Source organism: Lepisma saccharinum, chromosome 6 (assembly GCF_977018435.1).
Source record: "Lepisma saccharinum chromosome 6, izLepSacc3.1, whole genome shotgun sequence".
Taxonomy (NCBI): Eukaryota; Metazoa; Arthropoda; class Insecta; order Zygentoma; family Lepismatidae; genus Lepisma; species Lepisma saccharinum.
Genome location: NC_139234.1, coordinates 23,287,141 through 23,308,587, shown reverse-complemented (window position 1 = coordinate 23,308,587; position 21,447 = coordinate 23,287,141). Strand labels below are relative to the sequence as shown.

At 39.4% G+C, this 21,447-nt stretch overlaps 1 protein-coding gene across 1 annotated transcript in view; it reads right to left on the bottom strand.

Moving 5' to 3' along the window:
* Positions 1-21,447, bottom strand: part of LOC145989269 (paired box protein Pax-6-like) — a 278,537-nt gene that overhangs the window by 86,649 nt on the left and 170,441 nt on the right. The window contains exon 4 of the mRNA XM_083124594.1: positions 20,971-21,151. Within this exon, the coding sequence (XP_082980720.1) occupies positions 20,971-21,151 (181 nt within the window). The remainder of the gene's footprint in view (positions 1-20,970; positions 21,152-21,447) is intronic.

The window sequence follows — 21,447 nt, the reverse complement described above, 5'->3', positions numbered from 1 at the left end:
TATTTCTATTTTGTCAGTTCACATCGATTTTCTACATCTCGTGTTTCGCTGCGAGAGGACGATGATGAAATATATGAACATCGAACCAGGATTCGAACCTAGGACCTCTAGCTTCGTAGCAATCCGTCACGAAACCTGAATTTCAAGCTTATTGTAAATTCGTTTCACATACATAAGCGCTAACCAACAGTGGGCCAAAATTTAATGTAGGATCTGAGACAGCTAAGCTAATCTTCCACCCCTTCATTTTGGGATGATGTCGAAGTTTCGGTACGAGAGCGACAGATATCTCCCTGATTATATATATATATAAGCCACATATTTTGTTTACAATAAGTGCAAAGACAACCCCCATTAATGGAACCTGGGAATCTATGGTGCGTGGTTTCCTATACGTTCAGTCAGGATACAAATACCGTTTTTCGAGCACTTGTAGGGTCGAAACGAGGCGTCAAACAAAAAGCTTTGTTTAAGAAAAACATGTTTGCCTTCATGACCTCTATACGCTGTGAAAGTTTGTGCGATGACACGTTCTATATGCTGTTGATACTATATGCTCCGAGAGTAGAGGCAAGGGCGAAACAGTTATTTATAATTCGACACGAGAGTGAGACATTGTTAAGTCTACCGTACCTACCTTGATTACTAAATGACAACAATCAAATATTTATTCTCAAAGAAAATGCACTAGAACAAAAGGCAGGCTTCTTATGTGTTGATGAAAATGGCACAGTTTCGGACAATGAGTTTATAGTGTGACGGATATTGGTCACTGTCAAATATGCTAGAAAAGTTAATTTGAAATTTGAATCAGCTACCAAACCCTAACATGTCAAAGTTATGCAGGGACAACAACCCCATATTCAATATAAGGCGATAGCGGTAAAAGGGTACTTAAGGAATTACTTTAGAAACACGGAAAATATATAATAACAAAGATAACAATAAAAAAACGACTATTTAAGAATCTCAATAATCGTAACGCAATAAATAGTCATGACAGACATTTTAAGAAGTAAAATGTTGAAACGATACATTACCAAGAAATTTTAAGAGAATTTTAATGATAATGTTAAAGAAGGCCATGAAAATTAAAGAAAGATATTTATTCCCAATAAAATGAGAAATAACAATACCACTTTTGTGAAAGTGGACTTTTGTGAGTGTGTAGTCATCGTTTGACGTTTGTGCTGCCACCTGGGATGCTTATTTGGAAATAACTGACACCAAATTCCCGTATTCATGGAACAATCAGGATATTATTATATGATAAATTGAAGGGATCGGGTGTAGAACATGGTAAGTAATATTTTGGTCATATACTGTAGATAAATTGTATTCGTGTTGTGTTTACTAATTTCAGAAGGCTTCACTGAGTCCAATGCAAATTGTATGACATGGCAATTTCACTCGAAAATTGAAGGATTGAACATTTTACTTTGTAACTAAAAAATGACCAAAATGTCATTTTCAATGTTTTACACCCGAGCACTCAATTATCTGCGATTCTTACTAAAAAAAAGACAAAAGTAAAGTTTTATCGATACTAATTTGGATCCTCGAATGTACAGCTGTGTATGCCAACGCAGTTCCTCGAAAATACCCATCAGCAAACACGAATTTACACACACACACCCTTTTTATATTAATATCGTATTACTCGACTCACAAAAATGCATACATTATTTTGTAGATATTCTTTCAAACGAAATAAACTTATTTTGAATTTTTTAAAAAAATAATCCATTCTGGTAGAAAAAAATTTCCTTGATTTGGAATGGAGAAACTAATGTATCCCCATCATAGGCTTTCTCCGAATTGTGGGTTTTTGGGATTTGTTTTGGCTGCCGGATGGGGCGTTTTTGATATGTGTGAGGTGTGTATCTGCAATACAGCAAAATAGCATTCGGGCTGTATATGGGAAGATGAGAAAGAAATAAACATTACAATCCTATGTTTATTATTTTATTGGGTGTTCCTACGTTTGCAATCTTTATTGATTGATTGATTGATTTTTTTTGTTTTAAGTCCACTTTATGCACAGTAAGGCTAATTGGGACTGGACCTACGCAGCCACTGCGCCATCGAGGAGGTCTTGCAATCTTTATGATTAGTTACAAAAGTAACTAAGAAGCACATAAAAACTTTAATTTTCACATATTCTTTCCAGAGTTATTGAATAAAAAGTAGTGAACAAAAATAAGTTTGTGAACAAACTGTCAAGCACAATTTTGGAGTTTTATTGTAAATCCTCAGGGTTTCTAGTGAGACGGATGTGCCTGCATAAGCTGACACAGTTTCTTGTTGTCTGGTTGTGCACTTAAAACTTTCAAGCAGAGATTCGGCTTCACGTTTAGTCTATTTCGGTATTTGTTTTCTTTTAGGTACGCCATGAATGAAAAACCTTTCTCACGCAGTGGAAGCGTACTGGGCCCATAACTCAGAGGTCCGTGGGTCGAAACCATGCTCTGGTGTATGACCAGCTTCTTACTGCACGTCCTTTTAAAATTATTCACCAAGAAATATTGTTCTTCATTAGGACCTTGCAACTGAAGCCGGTACATTAATCTAGCAGAAATATAAAGATATGGCAGTGGAAGGCTTAAGCCGTAAAATTGTAGGTTTAGAGGAATTATACATAAAAGGCTTGATAGTATAGAGGTTTATTTAACAACATAATGCCTGAAGGGCTTGAGACTACATAAATGATAATTATAAGAATATAAACCCCCAATCTAAATACAATAAATAATAAAGAAACAATTAAATTATACAATTAAATCTTTACATAACTAAGACTTCCTTACACTTTATTTAACCAAAAGGAGATTATAGTAATTTCATTTTAATATTCATCCCCCCCCCCCAAGAGACCTATCTCAGAATAGAACAAAGAGTGCTATGCTTTAACTAAAAATCCCAACTAAATACACTACATAAAAACTTAAAATACTAAACCACTACAAAACAACTACTCCCTGTACTTTGTTCCATTCCGAGATGACCCCTTTCAACACTCAAAGAGAACTCAACTTAACGTTCTTTAACCTCAGCTAATCAGTGGGAAGTGAAGTTCTCACACGAGGCTTGCTTTCCTCCGACCTCCGGTGTTTCTTAGCCACGCTCCTTTTTCCAAGTCAGAGCCATCTGGCGGCAAACTAATTAAACATTTCTCTTTTTTTTTACTCGTACACCTTGCATATGGTTATACATAGTATGTAGTGGAGAAAGGGATCAAAAACTTTATTGGCAGGCAGCGATATGAGGAAAATCGTCCACTCTCTGCAACCAAAAGTCACATACTCGCAATGTTACTTTTGGTACATGTAACTGAAAGCTGTCATTGTCAAAACTGCTCGTCCTTAATCAAACTTTTGCATGCTCGCATATGCATTAACTTCGCACATTCTAACAATGCACATGCAAGTTTGGCGCCAATAGGTATTATCAGTTGGTAGGAGATACCGCATGTATTATTGCATCATGTTTATAAACTTCACCAACAATATACCCAGTTGTAGGCAACTCGTGATATTTTTACACCTTAACAAATGTTTGTGGGTTTTGGAGTTGAAGAATTAAATGGGCAGACATTTTGAACGAGTATTTTCTTCCAAAACACATGAAATAAGGATAAGAGGGTCGGAGACAAAAATAACTTCGCTCTACACACCTGCAGCAAATATGTTGTCCTGTGGACATTCTCGATATTTCCCTTCCGAGCTGATCGCGTACCCCCTTCAAGTCGTTCATGTACGCGTACCATAGTTTGAGAACCGCTGGTATAGCGTATTAAATATAAGAATTTCCAATTTTCTGTGTGAGAACTTTTTCATATCTTTAGCATAAACTAACACGAAAGATATAATAGAATTAAAATGCATGAATAGTAAACCATGTAATTAATCTTGCAACGAAACGCGTAAGTGCAAAAAAATGCAATAAAATTTGATTCAAGTACAACAAAATATTCCTGCGTTTCTCTTGCTACATCCTGCCGACTTCCGTGACTGAGTGGTTAGCTCAGCGCGCTACGACGCCAGGGGTCTAGAGTTCGAATCCCAGACTGGGCGTGGGTGTTCTTTGTGAGTCAATCAATTTCATCACATCATCACTCATTCTCATCGTCGTGATTAGCCAAAGTGGCAGAAAAACAACACTAAATAGCAAATCAAATCAAATCTCAAGGCTTTGTTTTCAGCTTATGCATTAAAATGAGAAGTTTCGAATAAAGACAAGCCACGAAACAATTGCCATATTTAAAATGCATAAATTAAATTTGATGCATTTTCTTTTCTTTTTGTGTGTGCCCACAGGTACTCGTGGTGTTGGAAAAGCTTTTATACGGTTCACCGTTCATAAATTTGGCCAACTTCACATCCATTTTTGTTATCGGTAATGCGATTCAAAATGGAAACAAGTTTCTGTTGATATCTCACCCCCTTTTTTATTATCCACAACGCCGTAACTCAGTCCAGCAGAGGAGGAGGAGAAGCGTCGCGTTTTTATCAGAGGACGTTAACAGTCTTAACAACTCTTGTCGTCAGCTGACGCTAAGAGCGAGAGAGCGCGGAGAAAGGGTTAATCCCGGAGAAGACGTCACGTGGTACGTTGGCGCCGCCGGAGCAATGGATGACTCTGGAAATCGGCTCCGGTGTCGGAGCGGAAGTAACTCTATCCATTGGCCGGAAACTCTGGAATCGCCTCAGAGCCAACTTCTCTATGGTCTCTCCCCACCCACCCCCCTTCCCCCTTCCTCACTGTCCTCGGCAGCTCTCTCTTGCCACTTGCCGTCTAGTTTCGACACCAGCTAAGTTACGGCGGTGGCAGAGAAGGCTCTTTATGATTCCGAACGAGCCACGACTGCAAGCTGGAGGCAGTGTTTCCAGGCGTAGGAAATTTAAGAGGGCTCACCGACATTACTGTAAACATAGAAAATCCTATTGCTGCACCGAAGCAATGTTTCCAGATGTAGAAAACGCACATTTGCTGTCAATCAGGATTGTAAATATAGAAGATCCGATTTATGTACTGAAACAATGTTTCCAGATGTAGAAAATATAAAATTTACCATCAAGCTTGATTGCAAATTGAGAAAATCGGATTTCTGCATTGAATCAATGTTTCCAGATGTATATAATATAGAACTAAATTTACTATCAATCACTATTGCAAATATATAAAAGGACAAGCCTGACAGCTTGACAGTGTACAAATATATAATTTATCACAGAGGTTGATCCAATTAAATACTCGACAGAATTATTCTAACCGCAGTATTTCCAACTTTTGTGCAGAAATAGTGTTTGCACACTTTTGAAAAATTTAAGATATGTTCTCAATAGTCTATTGTATTGTTGCTTACTCTGACAGCTTGACGTCCGAATAAATAAAGATTACAACAGAAGTTAGGGAAAGCTCAACAGTGTTATTATAACCGCGCAATATTTCCTACCTTTGTACAAAAATAGTGTTTGCATTTGAAAATTTAAGATAGCTTTTAACATAATGTTGTGGTTCAGCCTAAGAGCTTGATTGATATTCTATATATATAAAAATGGATGTATTTATATATGTTTGTTCCGGCATAACTCTCGAACGCCTGGAGCAATTTCAACCAAACTTGGTACACATATCACTTACAGTCTGGAAATAAATACTGTGGGGATAAGACACCCCTGCCCCCCCTAGGGGTGGAGGTGGGAAGGGGTGACATGTAAAAATAATCGAAAACGACTGATATTAGTGTGGAATCCATAGTTTTCGGGGTCGCTAAGATGAATAGTAACACTCCCAATGCCGTTCAACTCTAAGTTCATTTTACACTATAGTTAGAATTCATTATTTTCCTGTCTAATAGAAGATTTGGATAAATAAATACCCCGGCAACGCCGGGAGATCAGCTATAGTGCGCGTCAAATCTCCTGCATATGGCTTTGAACAGCTGAACAGCACCAGCGAATCACAGACGTGCGATGTTGCCTAGTTTCGTGACAAGCCGTTTCGCTCAAACACGCTGTCTCTTTTCTGTGTGAGATTTCGACACGGCACCCCTGCAAGTAAGCTGCTATTGGATATCCCCATATGCAGGAGATTTGACGCGCACTTTAGTATATCTATAAGCCTAAAATGTAAATCGTTCAATCAGGAAGTAAGATTTAGCCACAGAAACAAAAGATAGTGTCGAAAGACAGCGAAGTCCATTAGCGATGAAGCACCAACCGTTATCAGGCGAGGTAATCCATCTCATCGTGCGAATTGTTGCATTTAATAGCTGATGTACACGGTGACGTCATCTTTAATAAACGTCGACCATTAATTGCCTTCTAATGCCGTCGTTGTCATTTCTTTCAGAGTGACAGTCGGACTTATACGTTTCGCATTGTTTATCTGATTGATGTTTACTAACAATAGGATCCGGTTAATTAAGGAAACTTATAATTGGAAACTACTTCCAACCCCTTGGAACAACTTCCAAGGAGCCGTACCAGTCGGAAGATAAATTGCTAAGCTCGCTTATGTGACAATGAAGTCAAGCGTCAAAAGAGAGAGGGAGAGAGAACTTTGACGATTGCTTAACAATGACAATTTCACCGTCTCCCTCTCCAAATCCTACTTCGCGCCGCTGCCTTCGTGGATTTCACGCTTGCCAGGGGCGGAGGTGGGGTTGGCGGGATTTGGGGGGAGGGTAAATGGAAACCTTGCAAGATGATAATTGTATCAAGCCGCTGCAAAACACAAGAGAGCGCAGTAATTGAAGACGTTTAACGAAATCGCATTTAAGTCTTTTGACTTTGAAGGATGTCCTGTGTGTGACTTGAATGCCATTCTCTTGAAACGAATTAGGGGCGTAATGAAACATAAGAAAGTGCAAGGAGTGGATTGCAAATCTTCGGTCTCAAGCTGCGACGAGTGATTGGTATAGGCAGGACACTTTCCCAAATGTGGTGGTGAATAGGGCTCGCAAGTTGATGAAGAATCATCTTTTTTTTTTTCTGTGCCTTGAATGCAACGCAAAACCAGATATCAGTCCATTTCCCATAAGTTAGAACCAGAAAACAGTGTTTCTATTTTTTTCATTTTTCGGCCTTTTTTGGCTTTTAGGTCATTTTTCAGTATTTTTCTTCATTTTTGAGGTTTATTTTCTCCTCCCCTGTTGTTTCGTGAATTTTAAATGCATTCACTAGCATAATTTATATACAGTAAAACCTCGTTAATCCGGAGCCCATAAGCCGGACTTCGCTTAATCCGGACAGGCAAGAGGCAAAAAAAAAAAAAAAAAAAACAGAATGCAAGGTTTTAAAGGCTAGAAGTCAACAATCGCATTCGTCGTACTACTGCATTGTATGTACAATATTGCTTTATATTATACTGTACTCTATAGTGTATTTAGGCCTATGCTCTTAAAATACACCATAATATACTTGTTTTGTTGCTATAAACGGAGTGTTAATACACTTTCTACTGTTTTTTAGGTTATTTCAGTTAATCCGGTCTTTCGTTAAACCTGTCAACTTATCCCCCCCCATTAGTCCAGATTATTGAGGTTTTACTGTATTTAAATTTCCTGACACCTTTTTAGCAAGTTCGCCATTAATCGAAAATACGGTCTTTGCAAAAGCACAATATTATTTGAACTGGAATGCTTGGGAATGGAGTAAATAATTAATTGTGGTAAATTTCTTTTTCCTCAATCACTTAAAACACTTTGTGTGAAGACTACTTTGAGGTTCCCTTGCTGGCCATTATAATCGCTTTAATCTTGGGTTTTAGTCACAATGTAAGAAAATTATAATCTGATGTACGCGAAACACATTTTCAGATGATGACCGACTACTGTCTATGGTCCAAGGCCAACTCTAAAAGGAGAATGACTTGCACAGAGAAGCCTTGAAGTAAAAATAAAGAAAACTACATTACCACTTAATTGCATTTTTACCTTTGCTTCAGTAGTTTAAAGCACGAAGCAACAGGTTTTGAAATACTCTCTTGTAATTTATGAAAAAAATGAAACTTCCATTTTAAGAGGGAAAATTACTTTAGGTCATTTTTTTTACCAATTTAAGGTCATTTTTTAAGATTTTTACGTCATCAACTTCCGAGCCTTCATAGGTAAAGCGTTTACTGTGGATGTTCCACAGGCTCTAATCAGAAACTGGCAACTTCATATTTAATTCGTTACAGATTCTTCAACAAAGTAACCAATCAGCTTTGATTTTAATCATTTTCAGTGTCCCTTTATCTGTTTCATCATATCTTCATTCATCCTCATCGTCGCGATTAGCCGAAAGTGGTAGCTAATTTAAAGGTAATTTACTAAGCAGACAACAAAAAATAACCCACTCGGTCCGTCTATCTTGAAGCAACAAATATTCTACATCTACAGGGTGAGCCAAAAGTCCCATTACCCCCAATTTACTTTTTCATATTGATGTACGTATAATATTCATGGTCCAGTATAGTATAACAGGATATACATTTGATCAGATACGGCTATAGACAACAACTTATTCCAGAGTGTCTGTGTGTACGCCATCATTTTCATAACAAAGAATTAGGGTCAGGACGGGGCAAACGGACACTGGGGCAAACGGACATCCCTAAGCAAAGTGCGAATATTTTCGGTTTGAAGTTAGCAACAGTGCAGCAGTTGGAGTTTTGTACGAACCTGAACGTTTGCGAGCTGGTGTGTTGAGCATCGGAAGAAATCGTAAAGAAGAAACGCCCATCCAGCCTAAAAACCTGACCAGGTAAGCACAAAATGTACATGCAAAGTCCTGAATACTAAAAAGATGTGTTGCGAACACAAGGATTGCATAGATTACTATGGTCCCGCCAAAGTTGTGATCTGAAGTGTGGTGAAGGCAGTGATTCCTTTATAGATACACACATGTTGCCAACATTGTGCTGCCATCTGGTGGACTTTTTCGGAATGTAAGATCAAAGGTTACAAGTAGGGCAGGTGGACTCAGTAATGGAAATTGCAAGTGTGAATTGTATGTAATGCATTTTAAACTTTTCAAATGTTTATGTTTCTAATACAATGTGCCCTTGTTACAGGATGGTGAGACATCGAGAACTAATAATGCTGTAAATGGGTTCAATGCTTGTGGAATATATCCCTTTAATCCAGAACGACTGTCTGGGCATGTCTTTGTTTCTGTAACTGTTCATGTTCAAGATGAGCGACCATCAGAGCTTACACCAAGAAAAGAGGATGTGTCATCTTGTGGAAGTTTTGAGGAGCTAAACCCTTTGCCACCAACTTCTGGGACCTGCAGCAGGAAACGCAAAACTGTGCAATCACATGTATTGACGGATCCTTCCTTCATCGCTTGCCTCAAGGACAAAAAACTGAAAGCTGCAGCAAAAAAATCAAAGAGTTTAAATGCACCACAAGTGATGAGTGCCGTGTATGCAAAGATCTGTACAAGCAGGGTCAAAATTGGGCGCAGTGCTTAGAGTGTTCTCTCTGGTTCCATGTAAATTGTGTTGCAAACGGAAATGGCCCATATTTTGTGTGTTGTTATTGCAAGTGATGATAGTTCATAAATCATCACGTGTCCATCTGCCCCAATCAAATGTCCGTCTGCCCCGAACGTGCGAAGTAAACGGACACTGCCGCATCTGGGGATTGATCAGACTATTTTGAGACAGATCTTCATTTTTTCCATACTATTTGCTATCATGTGTTAACAGAACGTTCACACCTTCCATGCCAATAGTTATTTTCAGTTTTCAATAAAATGTTTCAGATTTATTTTGAAAATTGTGCTTAGGGTATCCGTTTGCCCCGTCCTTGCCCTATTCGCCTTAAAGTACGTGATGATGTGGGCTGCAATGTCTACCACATCCCTGTTTGGCCCATATTTCTTTGAAGGTGCTGTGAACGAAATTAACAATCTCACCATATTACATGACTGGTTTATGCCTGAACGGCAAAATTGAGGGCTTTTCGGTAAAGTCTGGTTCCAGCAGGATGGTGCACCAGCACATTATGCTATTGGCGTATGAGATTATCTCAATTGAATCAGCAGTTTGAAGAAGGGAACAAATCCAAAAAGCTGATTGTTGGGAAATTAAAAAAAACTACCTATTGTCGTTACTGTTCATTATGGCTGAATCAAAATCGTATAAGAAATCCGTTACATATACCTACTATCCTAGTGCGTAGTATTTTTGGTATTGGACTTTAATAAAAAGGAATATGAGGATTATAAAAGTAAGGATTCGTTCCCTTCTTCAAACTGATGAGATGCGCATTAGGTATTATGCATATAAATGCTGGATTAAAAAAAATATATATTTGTTTGTCACAAAATATCATAGAAATGTTAAGTAGCATACATTATGTTGTGATTTCAACATTGAGGAATCTTGAAATATTGAATACAGTGTCCAAACGTACACAGAAAACTATTTCTCCCCTTCACTCAGACCATCATCCTCCATTGTCGCAGTCGTTGGCCTTGTCAACACCTCTTCATAAAATGGTTTGTATTCATCGGGAATGTACGTGACTATCTTGGCTACATCCTGTATCTTCTTGTGATTAATGGGGATGTGTCCATCATACGCTAGATCAGTTGGAATCTGGGCTACTGCTCAGTTTGGCTTTTGCAGCAGGAAAGTGTGTTTCACTAGGCCATCGATATACTCAGATGTGGTCAAATAACCTCTCGGTAAGGAGTATCCCACTTGCCTGTATTTAGATATCATAAATGATGTGGTCTTGTCAAGGGACTTTGCTGTTTCTTTGTAGAACTGCGGCTTCCCTCTATTATCAACGGCCAGTTTACCTGACGTAATCAATGAAGTTAACCTAAACAGTGCTTTATTTGTGATACCGTACAAAATTGAAAATGCCTTTTTACACACAGGTACACGTTCAGTGCCTTTCATTACGTGGTAAACAAAAATGCTATCACGTTTAAGTGGAACTGCACTTTTCGAACGCCTACGTGCTGGTGATTTACGGTCAATGAGTCCTATTAAAAATGTGTCTTGCTCATTTTTCGTTTGAAACCCTCGCAAAGTATTCAAACAGTGTTCCTTGTCATTTACACTGAATTTCTTACTACATTTCTTCTTACAAGAGCAATCCCCATCTCTATTTGACTTTGCAGGCACTGTCTTTCCAGTTCTAATACTTACATACTCTTCACAGATACACTATACTGGACCATACATATTATTCATCGATATGAGAAAAATAAACAGGGGGTAATGGGACTTTTGGTTCACCCTGTACACGTAACTGTCAACATGACAGAAACTGACAATTCTGAAGATATAACATTTTCTGAAGTAGATTTAACGCATGTCAGTTTACAGGAATATATATTTTAAGCCATCGGTCTGTCCATAGCAGTAAAATAATCGAAAATCAACAACAGAAATTATTTTAATGAAATTATTAATGCTCTACAGTTGAAATTTAGTGATTTTAAGGAAGTGTGAATTATAAACTTCGTGCGAGTGTGCATTCTCAACTGACCCGTTCACGTGTCTGTTCTATCCAATCGATTACTGAAACTACGAGAGACAGAAATATAAAATTTAGTGCACTTAGAAGACTTGTCCAGTATCATCTTATTGCAATAGAAACGATCTTAATTAGTTCATCCGTTTGGCTACGGGAGTCAAAATAATAAATATTCTGCAGTTGATATTTATTTAGCCTTCGATACCTCAAAAGCAACTAAATAAACAAGTACCTGTATGTAATTTGGTGAACATAAAGATCTATAAATTATAAGCTTTCCTGTTTATAAATGCTGGTTGATTATTAAGCTCAGTTCTGTGTATAACGAACAGTATAACGAATGTAGCTATACATCTTGACTACTCGGAAACTGCTACAGATGAAAGGATGAAACATTTTGGCCCGAAAGAGGTCTCAAATATAATTTTTTCAAACATCTAAATCAGCTTGCGTCTTGGTTGCTCAATTCTTTCACGAATCTGTAATCATCGAAATATCGATTTCCCAATATTTAATTGGTAGAAAAAAAGTGACATTATTTCCGTAACATCTCTGGCTGTTCTGCATTTGCAGCTTGGGCGCGAGTCATAACTCCCGTACTATCCAATCAAGTAGAAAGCCGCTGACGTCATCTCAACATAGCACCTATCGCTAGCGTTCTTGCTCGCGCTCTACTCTGTTGGTAGGCTCACCAGCTAGCTACATAGAGTGAGATTATTTGTGGAACATCTCTGGCTGTTCTGCATTTGCAGCTTGGACGCGAGTCATAACTCCTGTAGCCTCCAATCAAGTAGCAAGCCGCTGCGTCATCTCAACATAGCACCTATCGCTAGCGTTCTTGCTCGCGCTCTACACTGGTGCTAGGCTCGCAGTCGAGCCAAGCTTTCTGCAGTGACCCGCTTTGTCACGTTTACCTATGAAGAAACTTGCAGTCAAATTTGCTGATTAGGCTTACCGCTGTCCCCCTGTTTGGGCAACAAGAGGCAACTTTAGAATCCTTCCTGTCCGAAGCGGGAAGCCGGGAAAAGGTATTTTGTCTACATAACTGTTCTGCGCTGTAAATGGGCGTCGGGAGTTGGGTTGACTCGGGTATTCGAGCCGTTTGCAGCAGCGCGCCTTTGTTCCGTTTACTTGCTTTCTCCCCTTCTTTATCGTTATCTGTGGCGTTGCTGCACAGACTCCTGGGAATATCTGGAGCAAGCGAACTGGAACAAGTTTCTGCGCACGTAGTGACTTGAAAGCACGAGAGGGGAAGTGAGTGCGTTAAGAAGAAAATGCGGTTGCAGCTACCTGCTTTTAGCAGAGGCGTTACTGCTTCGCTCTGCCCATTCGCTTTCTCCCCTTCTCTGCCGTTATGCGTGGCGTTGCTTCACAGACTCCTGGGACGTAGTATACACGTAAAATGCCGCACAACATGAAGGCATTTTTGAAGACTTCTGTTTGTGTGTGTGTAACACCTAAAATAAGTACATTTCATGCCATCACTTAGCGAAAATTAAGCCTCCACCGCTCTCAGATGAACTACAAATGGAAACGGAATTGAAAGAGATAAAGTTCATTCCCCATTGCAGATAAATGGATCCCCCTCATTTCAAATAGAAGCCGCATCGGCAATGCAGATTATCTTCTTAGGGACACCACTTAATGAAATCCTTTTCTGGACAACACCGTCACTCGCACCCGGTTGCCTCTCCCTCGCCCCACACACATGCAAGACCCCCCTTCCCCCCTCCCCCCTGGATGAGTAAGCAGCAATCTACAACGCCATTGTTACTCGGTCGCGTGGCAAGCTCCTTCTCAAAGCGCTCCGTCGTTTTACTCGGTTGCGTGGGTACGTTTCTTCTGCTGCCCCCCTTTTCCCCTCCCCACCCCCAGCAGGGTACGAGTCGAGGATTTGCCGGAAGAGCAACAAGGAAAGACATGTTAATTGGGCTTCATCAGAGCACAAATTCAAGTAGTTTGCCATTCACGATGATTAACGATAGGCGGTCATCACAGAAACTTACAATAATGGCGATAGATAGCAGCACGATTTGATTAAGCATGAACGAAACAAAATAGTATTTCATTTTCTCTACTGAACTAAAATTTAGATAACATTATTGCTGATGAAATCAGATTTACAAAAACGAAAGACAAAATTTTAATATAAGCTACTTTGAGGATTTGCCGGAGGAGCAACAAGGAAAGACATGTTAATTGGGCTTCATCAGAGCACAAATTCAAGTAGTGTGTCATTCACGATGATTAACGATAGGCGGTCATCACAGAAACTTACAATAATGGCGATAGATAGCAGCACGATTTGATCAAGCATGAACGAAACAAAATAGTATTTCATTTTCTCTACTGAACTAAAATTTAGATAACATTATTGCTGATGAAATCAGATTTACAAAAACGAAAGACAAAATTTTAATATAAGCTACTTTGAGGATTTGCCGGAGGAGCAACAAGGAAAGACATGTTAATTGGGCTTCATCAGAGCACAAATTCAAGTAGTGTGTCATTCACGATGATTAACGATAGGCGGTCATCACAGAAACTTACAATAATGGCGATAGATAGCAGCACGATTTGATCAAGCATGAACGAAACAAAATAGTATTTCATTTTCTCTACTGAACTAAAATTTAGATAACATTATTGCTGATGAAATCAGATTTACAAAAACGAAAGACAAAATTTTAATATAAGCTACTTTGAGGATTTGCCGGAGGAGCAACAAGGAAAGACATGTTAATTGGGCTTCATCAGAGCACAAATTCAAGTAGTGTGTCATTCACGATGATTAACGATAGGCGGTCATCACAGAAACTTACAATAATGGCGATAGATAGCAGCACGATTTGATCAAGCATGAACGAAACAAAATAGTATTTCATTTTCTCTCCTGAACTAAAATTTAGATAACATTATTGCTGATGAAATCAGATTTACAAAAACGAAAGACAAAATTTTAATATAAGCTACTTTGAGGATTTGCCGGAAGAGAAACAAGGAAAGACATGTTAATTGGGCTTCATCAGAGCACAAATTCAAGTAGTGTGTCATTCACGATGATTAACGATAGGCGGTCATCACAGAAACTTACAATAATGGCGATAGATAGCAGCACGATTTGATTAAGCATGAACGAAACAAAATAGTATTTCATTTTCTCTACTGAACTAAAATTTAGATAATATTATTGCTGATGAAATCAGATTTACAAAAACGAAAGACAAAATTTTAATAAAAGCTACTTTGTCTATAGTTTCTGTACAGTATAATTCATATTGCGCAAAGACACTATTGAGCTCATGTGATAGAAGTTTGAATTTAAAATGTCGGTACAATGTTTACTCTTGAATCTTAAAAGGGGGTCTGGTTTTAATAACCTCACATTTTTGTACCAACCACCAGAACTTTTTTTCTACAAAAATACTGTACTGTTTGAGTACTACTTCAAAAACTAGAAAGAAGAAATAATTTGATTTTAAGGTTACAGGTCGGAACCTCATTATTGGTTTCGGCTACTTTATCCACATCAAAATATTGTACTATTTTGTTCCAATATTTGACGTTCCTGTACTATTCGAAACAGCCAAAGCAGGTGTGAAATTTATACCTTATAACCCTGTTTTTTTACCGTCATAGCTCATTTTGCAAAATATTGTATTATTTTTATACTACTCAAAAATTCAAAAATATTTCTTGCACCAGTCAATTTACGAACGGAAAAAAAATGAAATGCGGGGCATGGCAAAAAGTTGAGGCACGACTGCCCCACGTAATCACCGCCGCTGTGCTACAGGTAACCTCATCATTGTTTTGGGTTACATTATCCACATCATAATATTGTACTATATTTGTACTATTTTGTACCTTTACGTATTTAAAATTTTTGTAGCCACCTGAAACAGCCGTAAAATGGAGGAAAATTTTCTGGTTACAAAGTAACGAATGCACATCATAAACGTAGCTGAATTATCCACAGTTGTAAGTATGAATATTGTACTATTTAAAACCAACATGTTCAATTTCTGTAACCTTGAAAATTCTACATTCAAAAAATCGGTATATGATATGAAACTTCACTCTGGCTGGATTAGGATGATTTTAGTTTCTAAATTTTTTTAACAATCTTGAAAACTGACAAATATATATTTAAACCTACTGGTTACTTAGAAGTCAGAGTGAATAAACACAGTGGTATGTAGTATCCATTCGCGGAAAATCAGTCATGTTTAATTGATAATTCTACACAAGGTAAACTATATTCGTATTCAGTTTCATAGTTTTCTTGTTTTCCGAAATAGTACAAATATTGGAAGGGAACCTAATTTAAAGCATTCTTTCCGTAACTTTCAGCCTGTCCCCGTGGCGGAGTGGATAGCACATCGCGCTACGACGCCAGGAGTCCCGGGTTCGAATCCTGGCCTGGGCATGGAAGCTTGTTCGAACACATGCAAAATTTTTCTTCTGTAGATCTCATAGCTACTGAGAAATACGAGGCTAAAGTTTCAGAATTTTGCATGGATCTGTCATTGCCAAGGCCATGGTGGTGTCCTACAGTCCTTAACAGAAAATGTTATATCTCAGAGACAAATCGTTCACTTTGATTTTTTTTTAAAGTTCATAGATATATGTATATTCCATTTAAAAAGTTATCACCAAGATAATTTTATTTGTTTTTCCTTCAGTTTGAACTCAAATTTCTCTCTCTAGTTCGTACGCTCAACCTTTCCTCAGATAATTTCAGTTTCCGTTCATTATTCCACTGAATTCTTTGGTTATTTCTATCAACTGCGTATCTGCTGAGTTCCTTTGCTGTTTTATTTCCCCTTCTTCACTTGAAACTGTAAAAACACTTGTGTTAAATTGGCACAGACAGTGCTTCCAGAAGGTCCACACCAAATGTTGGTTCCCGTTTAGCTTCAGTCGTGTCTAAATAGTGTTGTTTAACGCCACTGAGGTTAAACGTTGATCAAAATGTGTATAGATCTCCTGAAACTACTTTCTGCGTAGCTTTACCACCATTTTTTTTACAACAGTGGCGGCGATTAGGTTCCAAAACTAGGGGGGCAAGGTGCCAAAACTGGGGGGACAAGAACAGTTGTCTTTCCCTTGATTCATAAGGATTAGCATAGTGCGAGAGTAAAAGTAGCAAAAAGTAGAGGGCAACTGCACCCCCGCCCCCCCTAATCGCCGCCACTGTTTTACAATGTACACTTTCATGAATGTCCGCAGGATTTCTTCCAGGAAGAGGCAAGCAAGCATGGACGTCCGCAGGATTTTTTCCAGGCGGGGGCAAGGAAGGTATTTTTTCCAGGGGGCAAACAAGGCACATTTACTCCAAAAATAGTGTTGTTCCCTAATAAAACATTGCTTAAATTTGAATTTATGATGTTCATGCAATAATTAACACATATTATTGTGGCTAAAATAAAATCATATGTGTAAAATACATCATTTTTGGTTGACTTTCATTTTCCTGGGGGGCCACGCACCCCCTTGCCCCGCCTTCCGGACGCCCATGCAAGCAAGGTATTTTTTTTTTCAAGGGAAAGGGGCGAACGACGCACATTTCCCCCCATAATAGTGGTGTCCCCTCAAAAAAAAGACTGCTTCAGTTTTAAGTAATCATGTTCCTGTAACGCCCTCGCATTAATATTACCGTGACTGAAATTAAATTATGTGTGTGTAATACGTGTATAATTTTTGGTTGACTTTAATTTTCCAGGGGAGGTGCCCCCCCCCCCCCCCCAGTGCTTCCCTACCGGACGTCCATGTACATTTTCATTCAAGACTTTTCTTCTTAGCGTTCTCAATCTTTCGCCATTCCTATACTACCAGAATTTGGTATCTTTTACAGTATTTTTGGCATTCATCTTGGAAGACTGTAAAGTGCTATTAATCTAAGGAAAAATACCAGGATACCTTATAGTAGTGCTCCGTATCGAAGGAATGAATTACCTTGATTTCCCGAAATTCACCGAGAGAATTCCCCCCCTTCCCCCCATTCCTTTCCTCTCTCTCCGTCATGGTAGCTTGTATCTCCCAGATAGCAGCAACAGCCAATATGAAGCATCCCTTTCTTCCCCCCTTCCCTCAAGTTTCCTATAATACTTACAGCTTCCCTTCTTCCGTAATAAAGGAGCGGGCCTAAAGGAAAAGAAGACGCGATGCTAAAGGAGAGGGGGAGTGGAGAGAAAGATAGAGGGGGCGTGGGAGGAAGGGGGAGAGGTTGGAGAACGGGGACCCGTTATTGGATGCATGCAAATTTCCATAGCAACGCGGAAACGCCAGTCTCTATCGAGACGAAAACACTATAGATTTTCCGGGGCGGGCAAACTCCAAACGGTCCATATTAAGGCGAAGCCAGATATCTCTTAGGAGCAAAGGGAAGATAGGAACAAATGGAATGGCCAAAGAGTCAGTTGGGGCTAAGAGAAACGTCAATCATACTACAGCGGAGTTCACGTGGATTAATAAAACTATTTCTCCTTTGATATATATCAGATACCGATATTCTGTTCTGCCTACCTAATGCAATGTTCGTTGAGGAACATGTATGGTTCATTCATCACCTTAATTCATGTTTGTAACTTGGTAACGATAGTAAGTTTTTCCTTTGAAACAGATTTTTACTCGTAAGACGATTAGGCCATGTGCATTTAAGATATGTGCAAAGTAGTAACACAAATGTACAATTTTGCACCAAACTACACGCGATTTATAGATGTACGGTATCAGCAATTTCACCAATGCACGTGTATCGGTCCATACCAATAGAGCTCCGATTAACCTGTTCCATTCCTTATAGTATAGGAAACTCCCCGATGGCGCAGTGGTAACGTCGTCGCCTTGTAATCAAGGGGTCTCGGGTTCGACAGCCGGTGGAGGCACTTAGTGGTTCGGATCCCACTTCAAACTGTAGGTCCAGTCCCGATTAGTCTATCTGTGCATAAAGGGGGAAACACATTGACGCCACACGCGCGGTCGGCGGCCATCTTGATGTCCGCCATCTTGAAACCAACGTGAAAATTTTAAATGGGAAGGGGATCGTGCTACCCATCAATGTGGGCTAGAAAATCACCAGCAAACCAACTGTGACATTTGTTTGCACCTAACTTTAATTGTTGCAGAGATAATGGTACCACAAAAGTTATAACACATGCTCAATATGGCGTCCCAATTGCTTATTGAGCCATCCTGTATATATATATATATATATATATATATATATATATATATATATATATATATATATATATATATATATATACAATGCGTCCATTTCGATCTTCAGCCGAGAGATCGGGAGAAGCGTGGCGGGCGGCGGTGGCGGAGATGCCGACATTTGCGGCCTGTAATGCCCGCTTATTTTTATGGACATATGCAGACATTTATATGAATATTGCAAAACGAGCACTAACCTGTGTTATAATTTATCAACTGTAGTTCATCCAAGTTCTGCCCTTATATACACAAAAAAATACGCTTTAGAAACGATGTTAAGAGCCACAGATAAAACATTTTAATCATAGTTTTGACCAGTAACGTCCTGCTTAAGTTTATATCCTTGAAAGAGTTTTGTGCCGATGGGGATCGTTTGGAGGTTTCGAATGTGCAACACTGTATCAAGATTACGCTGTAGACGAAACCGTTAAAAGTCAATGGTGTTCGTGAGCTTCCTTGCAATCCGAAATCTCCGAGCTCGAGTTTTTTGTTCCTTCGCGACAGAGCTGTGAATATAGTGGCGAGCAGATGTAAACCAAGAGCGTGTTAATTTCGTACTGTGCGCAAGAGTGTTATTATTGGTTACTTGCCGTTACTTGTTTGTGTTATTGCAGTGTGTATGTGTGTTGTGTCAGTGAGAGGATTGGAATGCCAGCCGCAAGGTTCACGTTACGAGAGGCGCTGATAAGTTCTCGGCCCGACCCGACCCAGAAGGACTTTAGCTACAGGCACGAAAGTTTCAGGCTATTCAACGTTTTCTCCCCGAAAGTCTACACACTTGGCACTTGGTGGATATCAGTTTGAACAAATCTTATAACACAGGTTAGTGCTCGTTTTGCAATATTTATATAAATGTCTGCATATGTCCATAAAAATAAGCGGGCATTACAGGCCGCAAATGTTGGCATCTCCGCCACCGCCGCCCGCCACGCTTCTCCCGATCTCTCGGCTGAAGATCGAAATGGACGCATGGTATATATATATATATATATATATATATCACCTAAGTTGTCTGTGTGTGTCCATATAGGCTATACGAAAACGAGACTTTTCAAGACTATAGGTCTTTTCCACTCTTGCGGTGGCCGGTCCTAGTTATGGAAAGGGAAGTGGGGAGCGGGAATTACACCGCAGACCAACCAGACAAGAGCAGTGGCGCCGACAGACAAGACGCGGCGGGAAGAAGTACTACTTCGTAGGTGAACTTCGTTCTACTGGCTGCTGCGTTTCTTATCGTGCTGGATCGGTCGCTTCCCCGCTCCCCACTTCCCTTGCGAGCATTAGGATCGGCCGCCGTAACAGTAGAAAATACCTTTAAGAACGATGCACACCTCGGTAAAATCGAGACGAAATCGTTTGGCTACATCTTACGTAGACTTCGAGGAATACTAAAGAAAAATAAGGTAGAAATCTAAAATTCTTATTTTCGCATGCCGATAATATTAAATTTGTTATCAGTACTGTGTTAATTTTCTGTTAGTGAAAAAAGGTAGACCCTCGAATAACAAATAAGAACACTTTGATTAAGGAAAGCTTTCTTCAACTAGATACTAGAAGGTTAATGCCATTTCATGTTAATTTTTATTCATTGCACGTACCTACAGAAACAAGGTTTATGCACGAAAATTTCATAACACATTTCAACTCTTATCGTTTGAAAAATATATACTTTTTAGATATAAATAGAATTAACAATGGTTAGTAGAAAGGTACAGTCACAAGCAATAAAATTAGAATGCTGAAATACCAGCTTATCTGCAGTTCGTCATGTGTGTTGCCTAACCCTACGGCAATAGCAGAACTTCCTACTGAATTTCACTGTTCCCCGTAGAGTTAAGCAGTACACATAACGAATAGCAGGGAAGTGGGCATTTCAGGATGTAAGTGTCCCATTTTTGCTTCTGCCGACGACTGTACCTCAGTGACTGATACGAAAGCAACCGTTTGAGGAGGAATGGGATGGGAGGGGGCAACCAGTGGCGTGTCCAGGATTTTCGAAAAGGGGGAAGGTAATGTATACTTGGTTTAGTAGTCACCCCTCACTTTGGCAACTTTTCCTGCCTTTGAGTTCTCTTATTAAGGAATACCGGGCTACAGGGAGGATTATGACCCCCTCCCTCCCCCCCCGGTCACACTAGAGGCAACACTTCTGCAGGGTCTCCAGGGTATAATCGTGACGACAGAATGAAAAATAGCTGAAAACAAAAAAACACCACTACCCTAATGAACATAATAATAGTAATAATAATTCAAGTACTTACGCTTGGTATGTTGTCGTTGGTGCAGACCGCCTCCTGGAGTAGCCTGTCCCTGATCTCCCAAGCGAAAATGGAAGGGCACTCCCTTTTGTACTGGGCTATCTTCGAGACGACCTCCGCAGTGGCCACGCGGGGTTTCGAACCCCCGATCGCTCGGGGTCGAATCGAACCTGTTTCGTAATACCTGCATTCGAAGAAGACAACAGAACAATGGTATATGTAAACACTTGGAGAGAAGATACTCATTTTTGCATAACTACTTAGTGTTAACAGAAATATCTACTGATTCATGCTGTGATAGTGTTATAATAATAACAATAACGACGACGATGACGACAACAACTTTCCTTGCTGTTATATTGCCGGATGTTGGATGAAATAATATCAGCCGGACTGTACTTGCGCACAGAAATGAAAATGCATCAATTTATTTTGTGCACTTCAAATGCATCAACTCATACAACAGTGCCTGTAACTTTT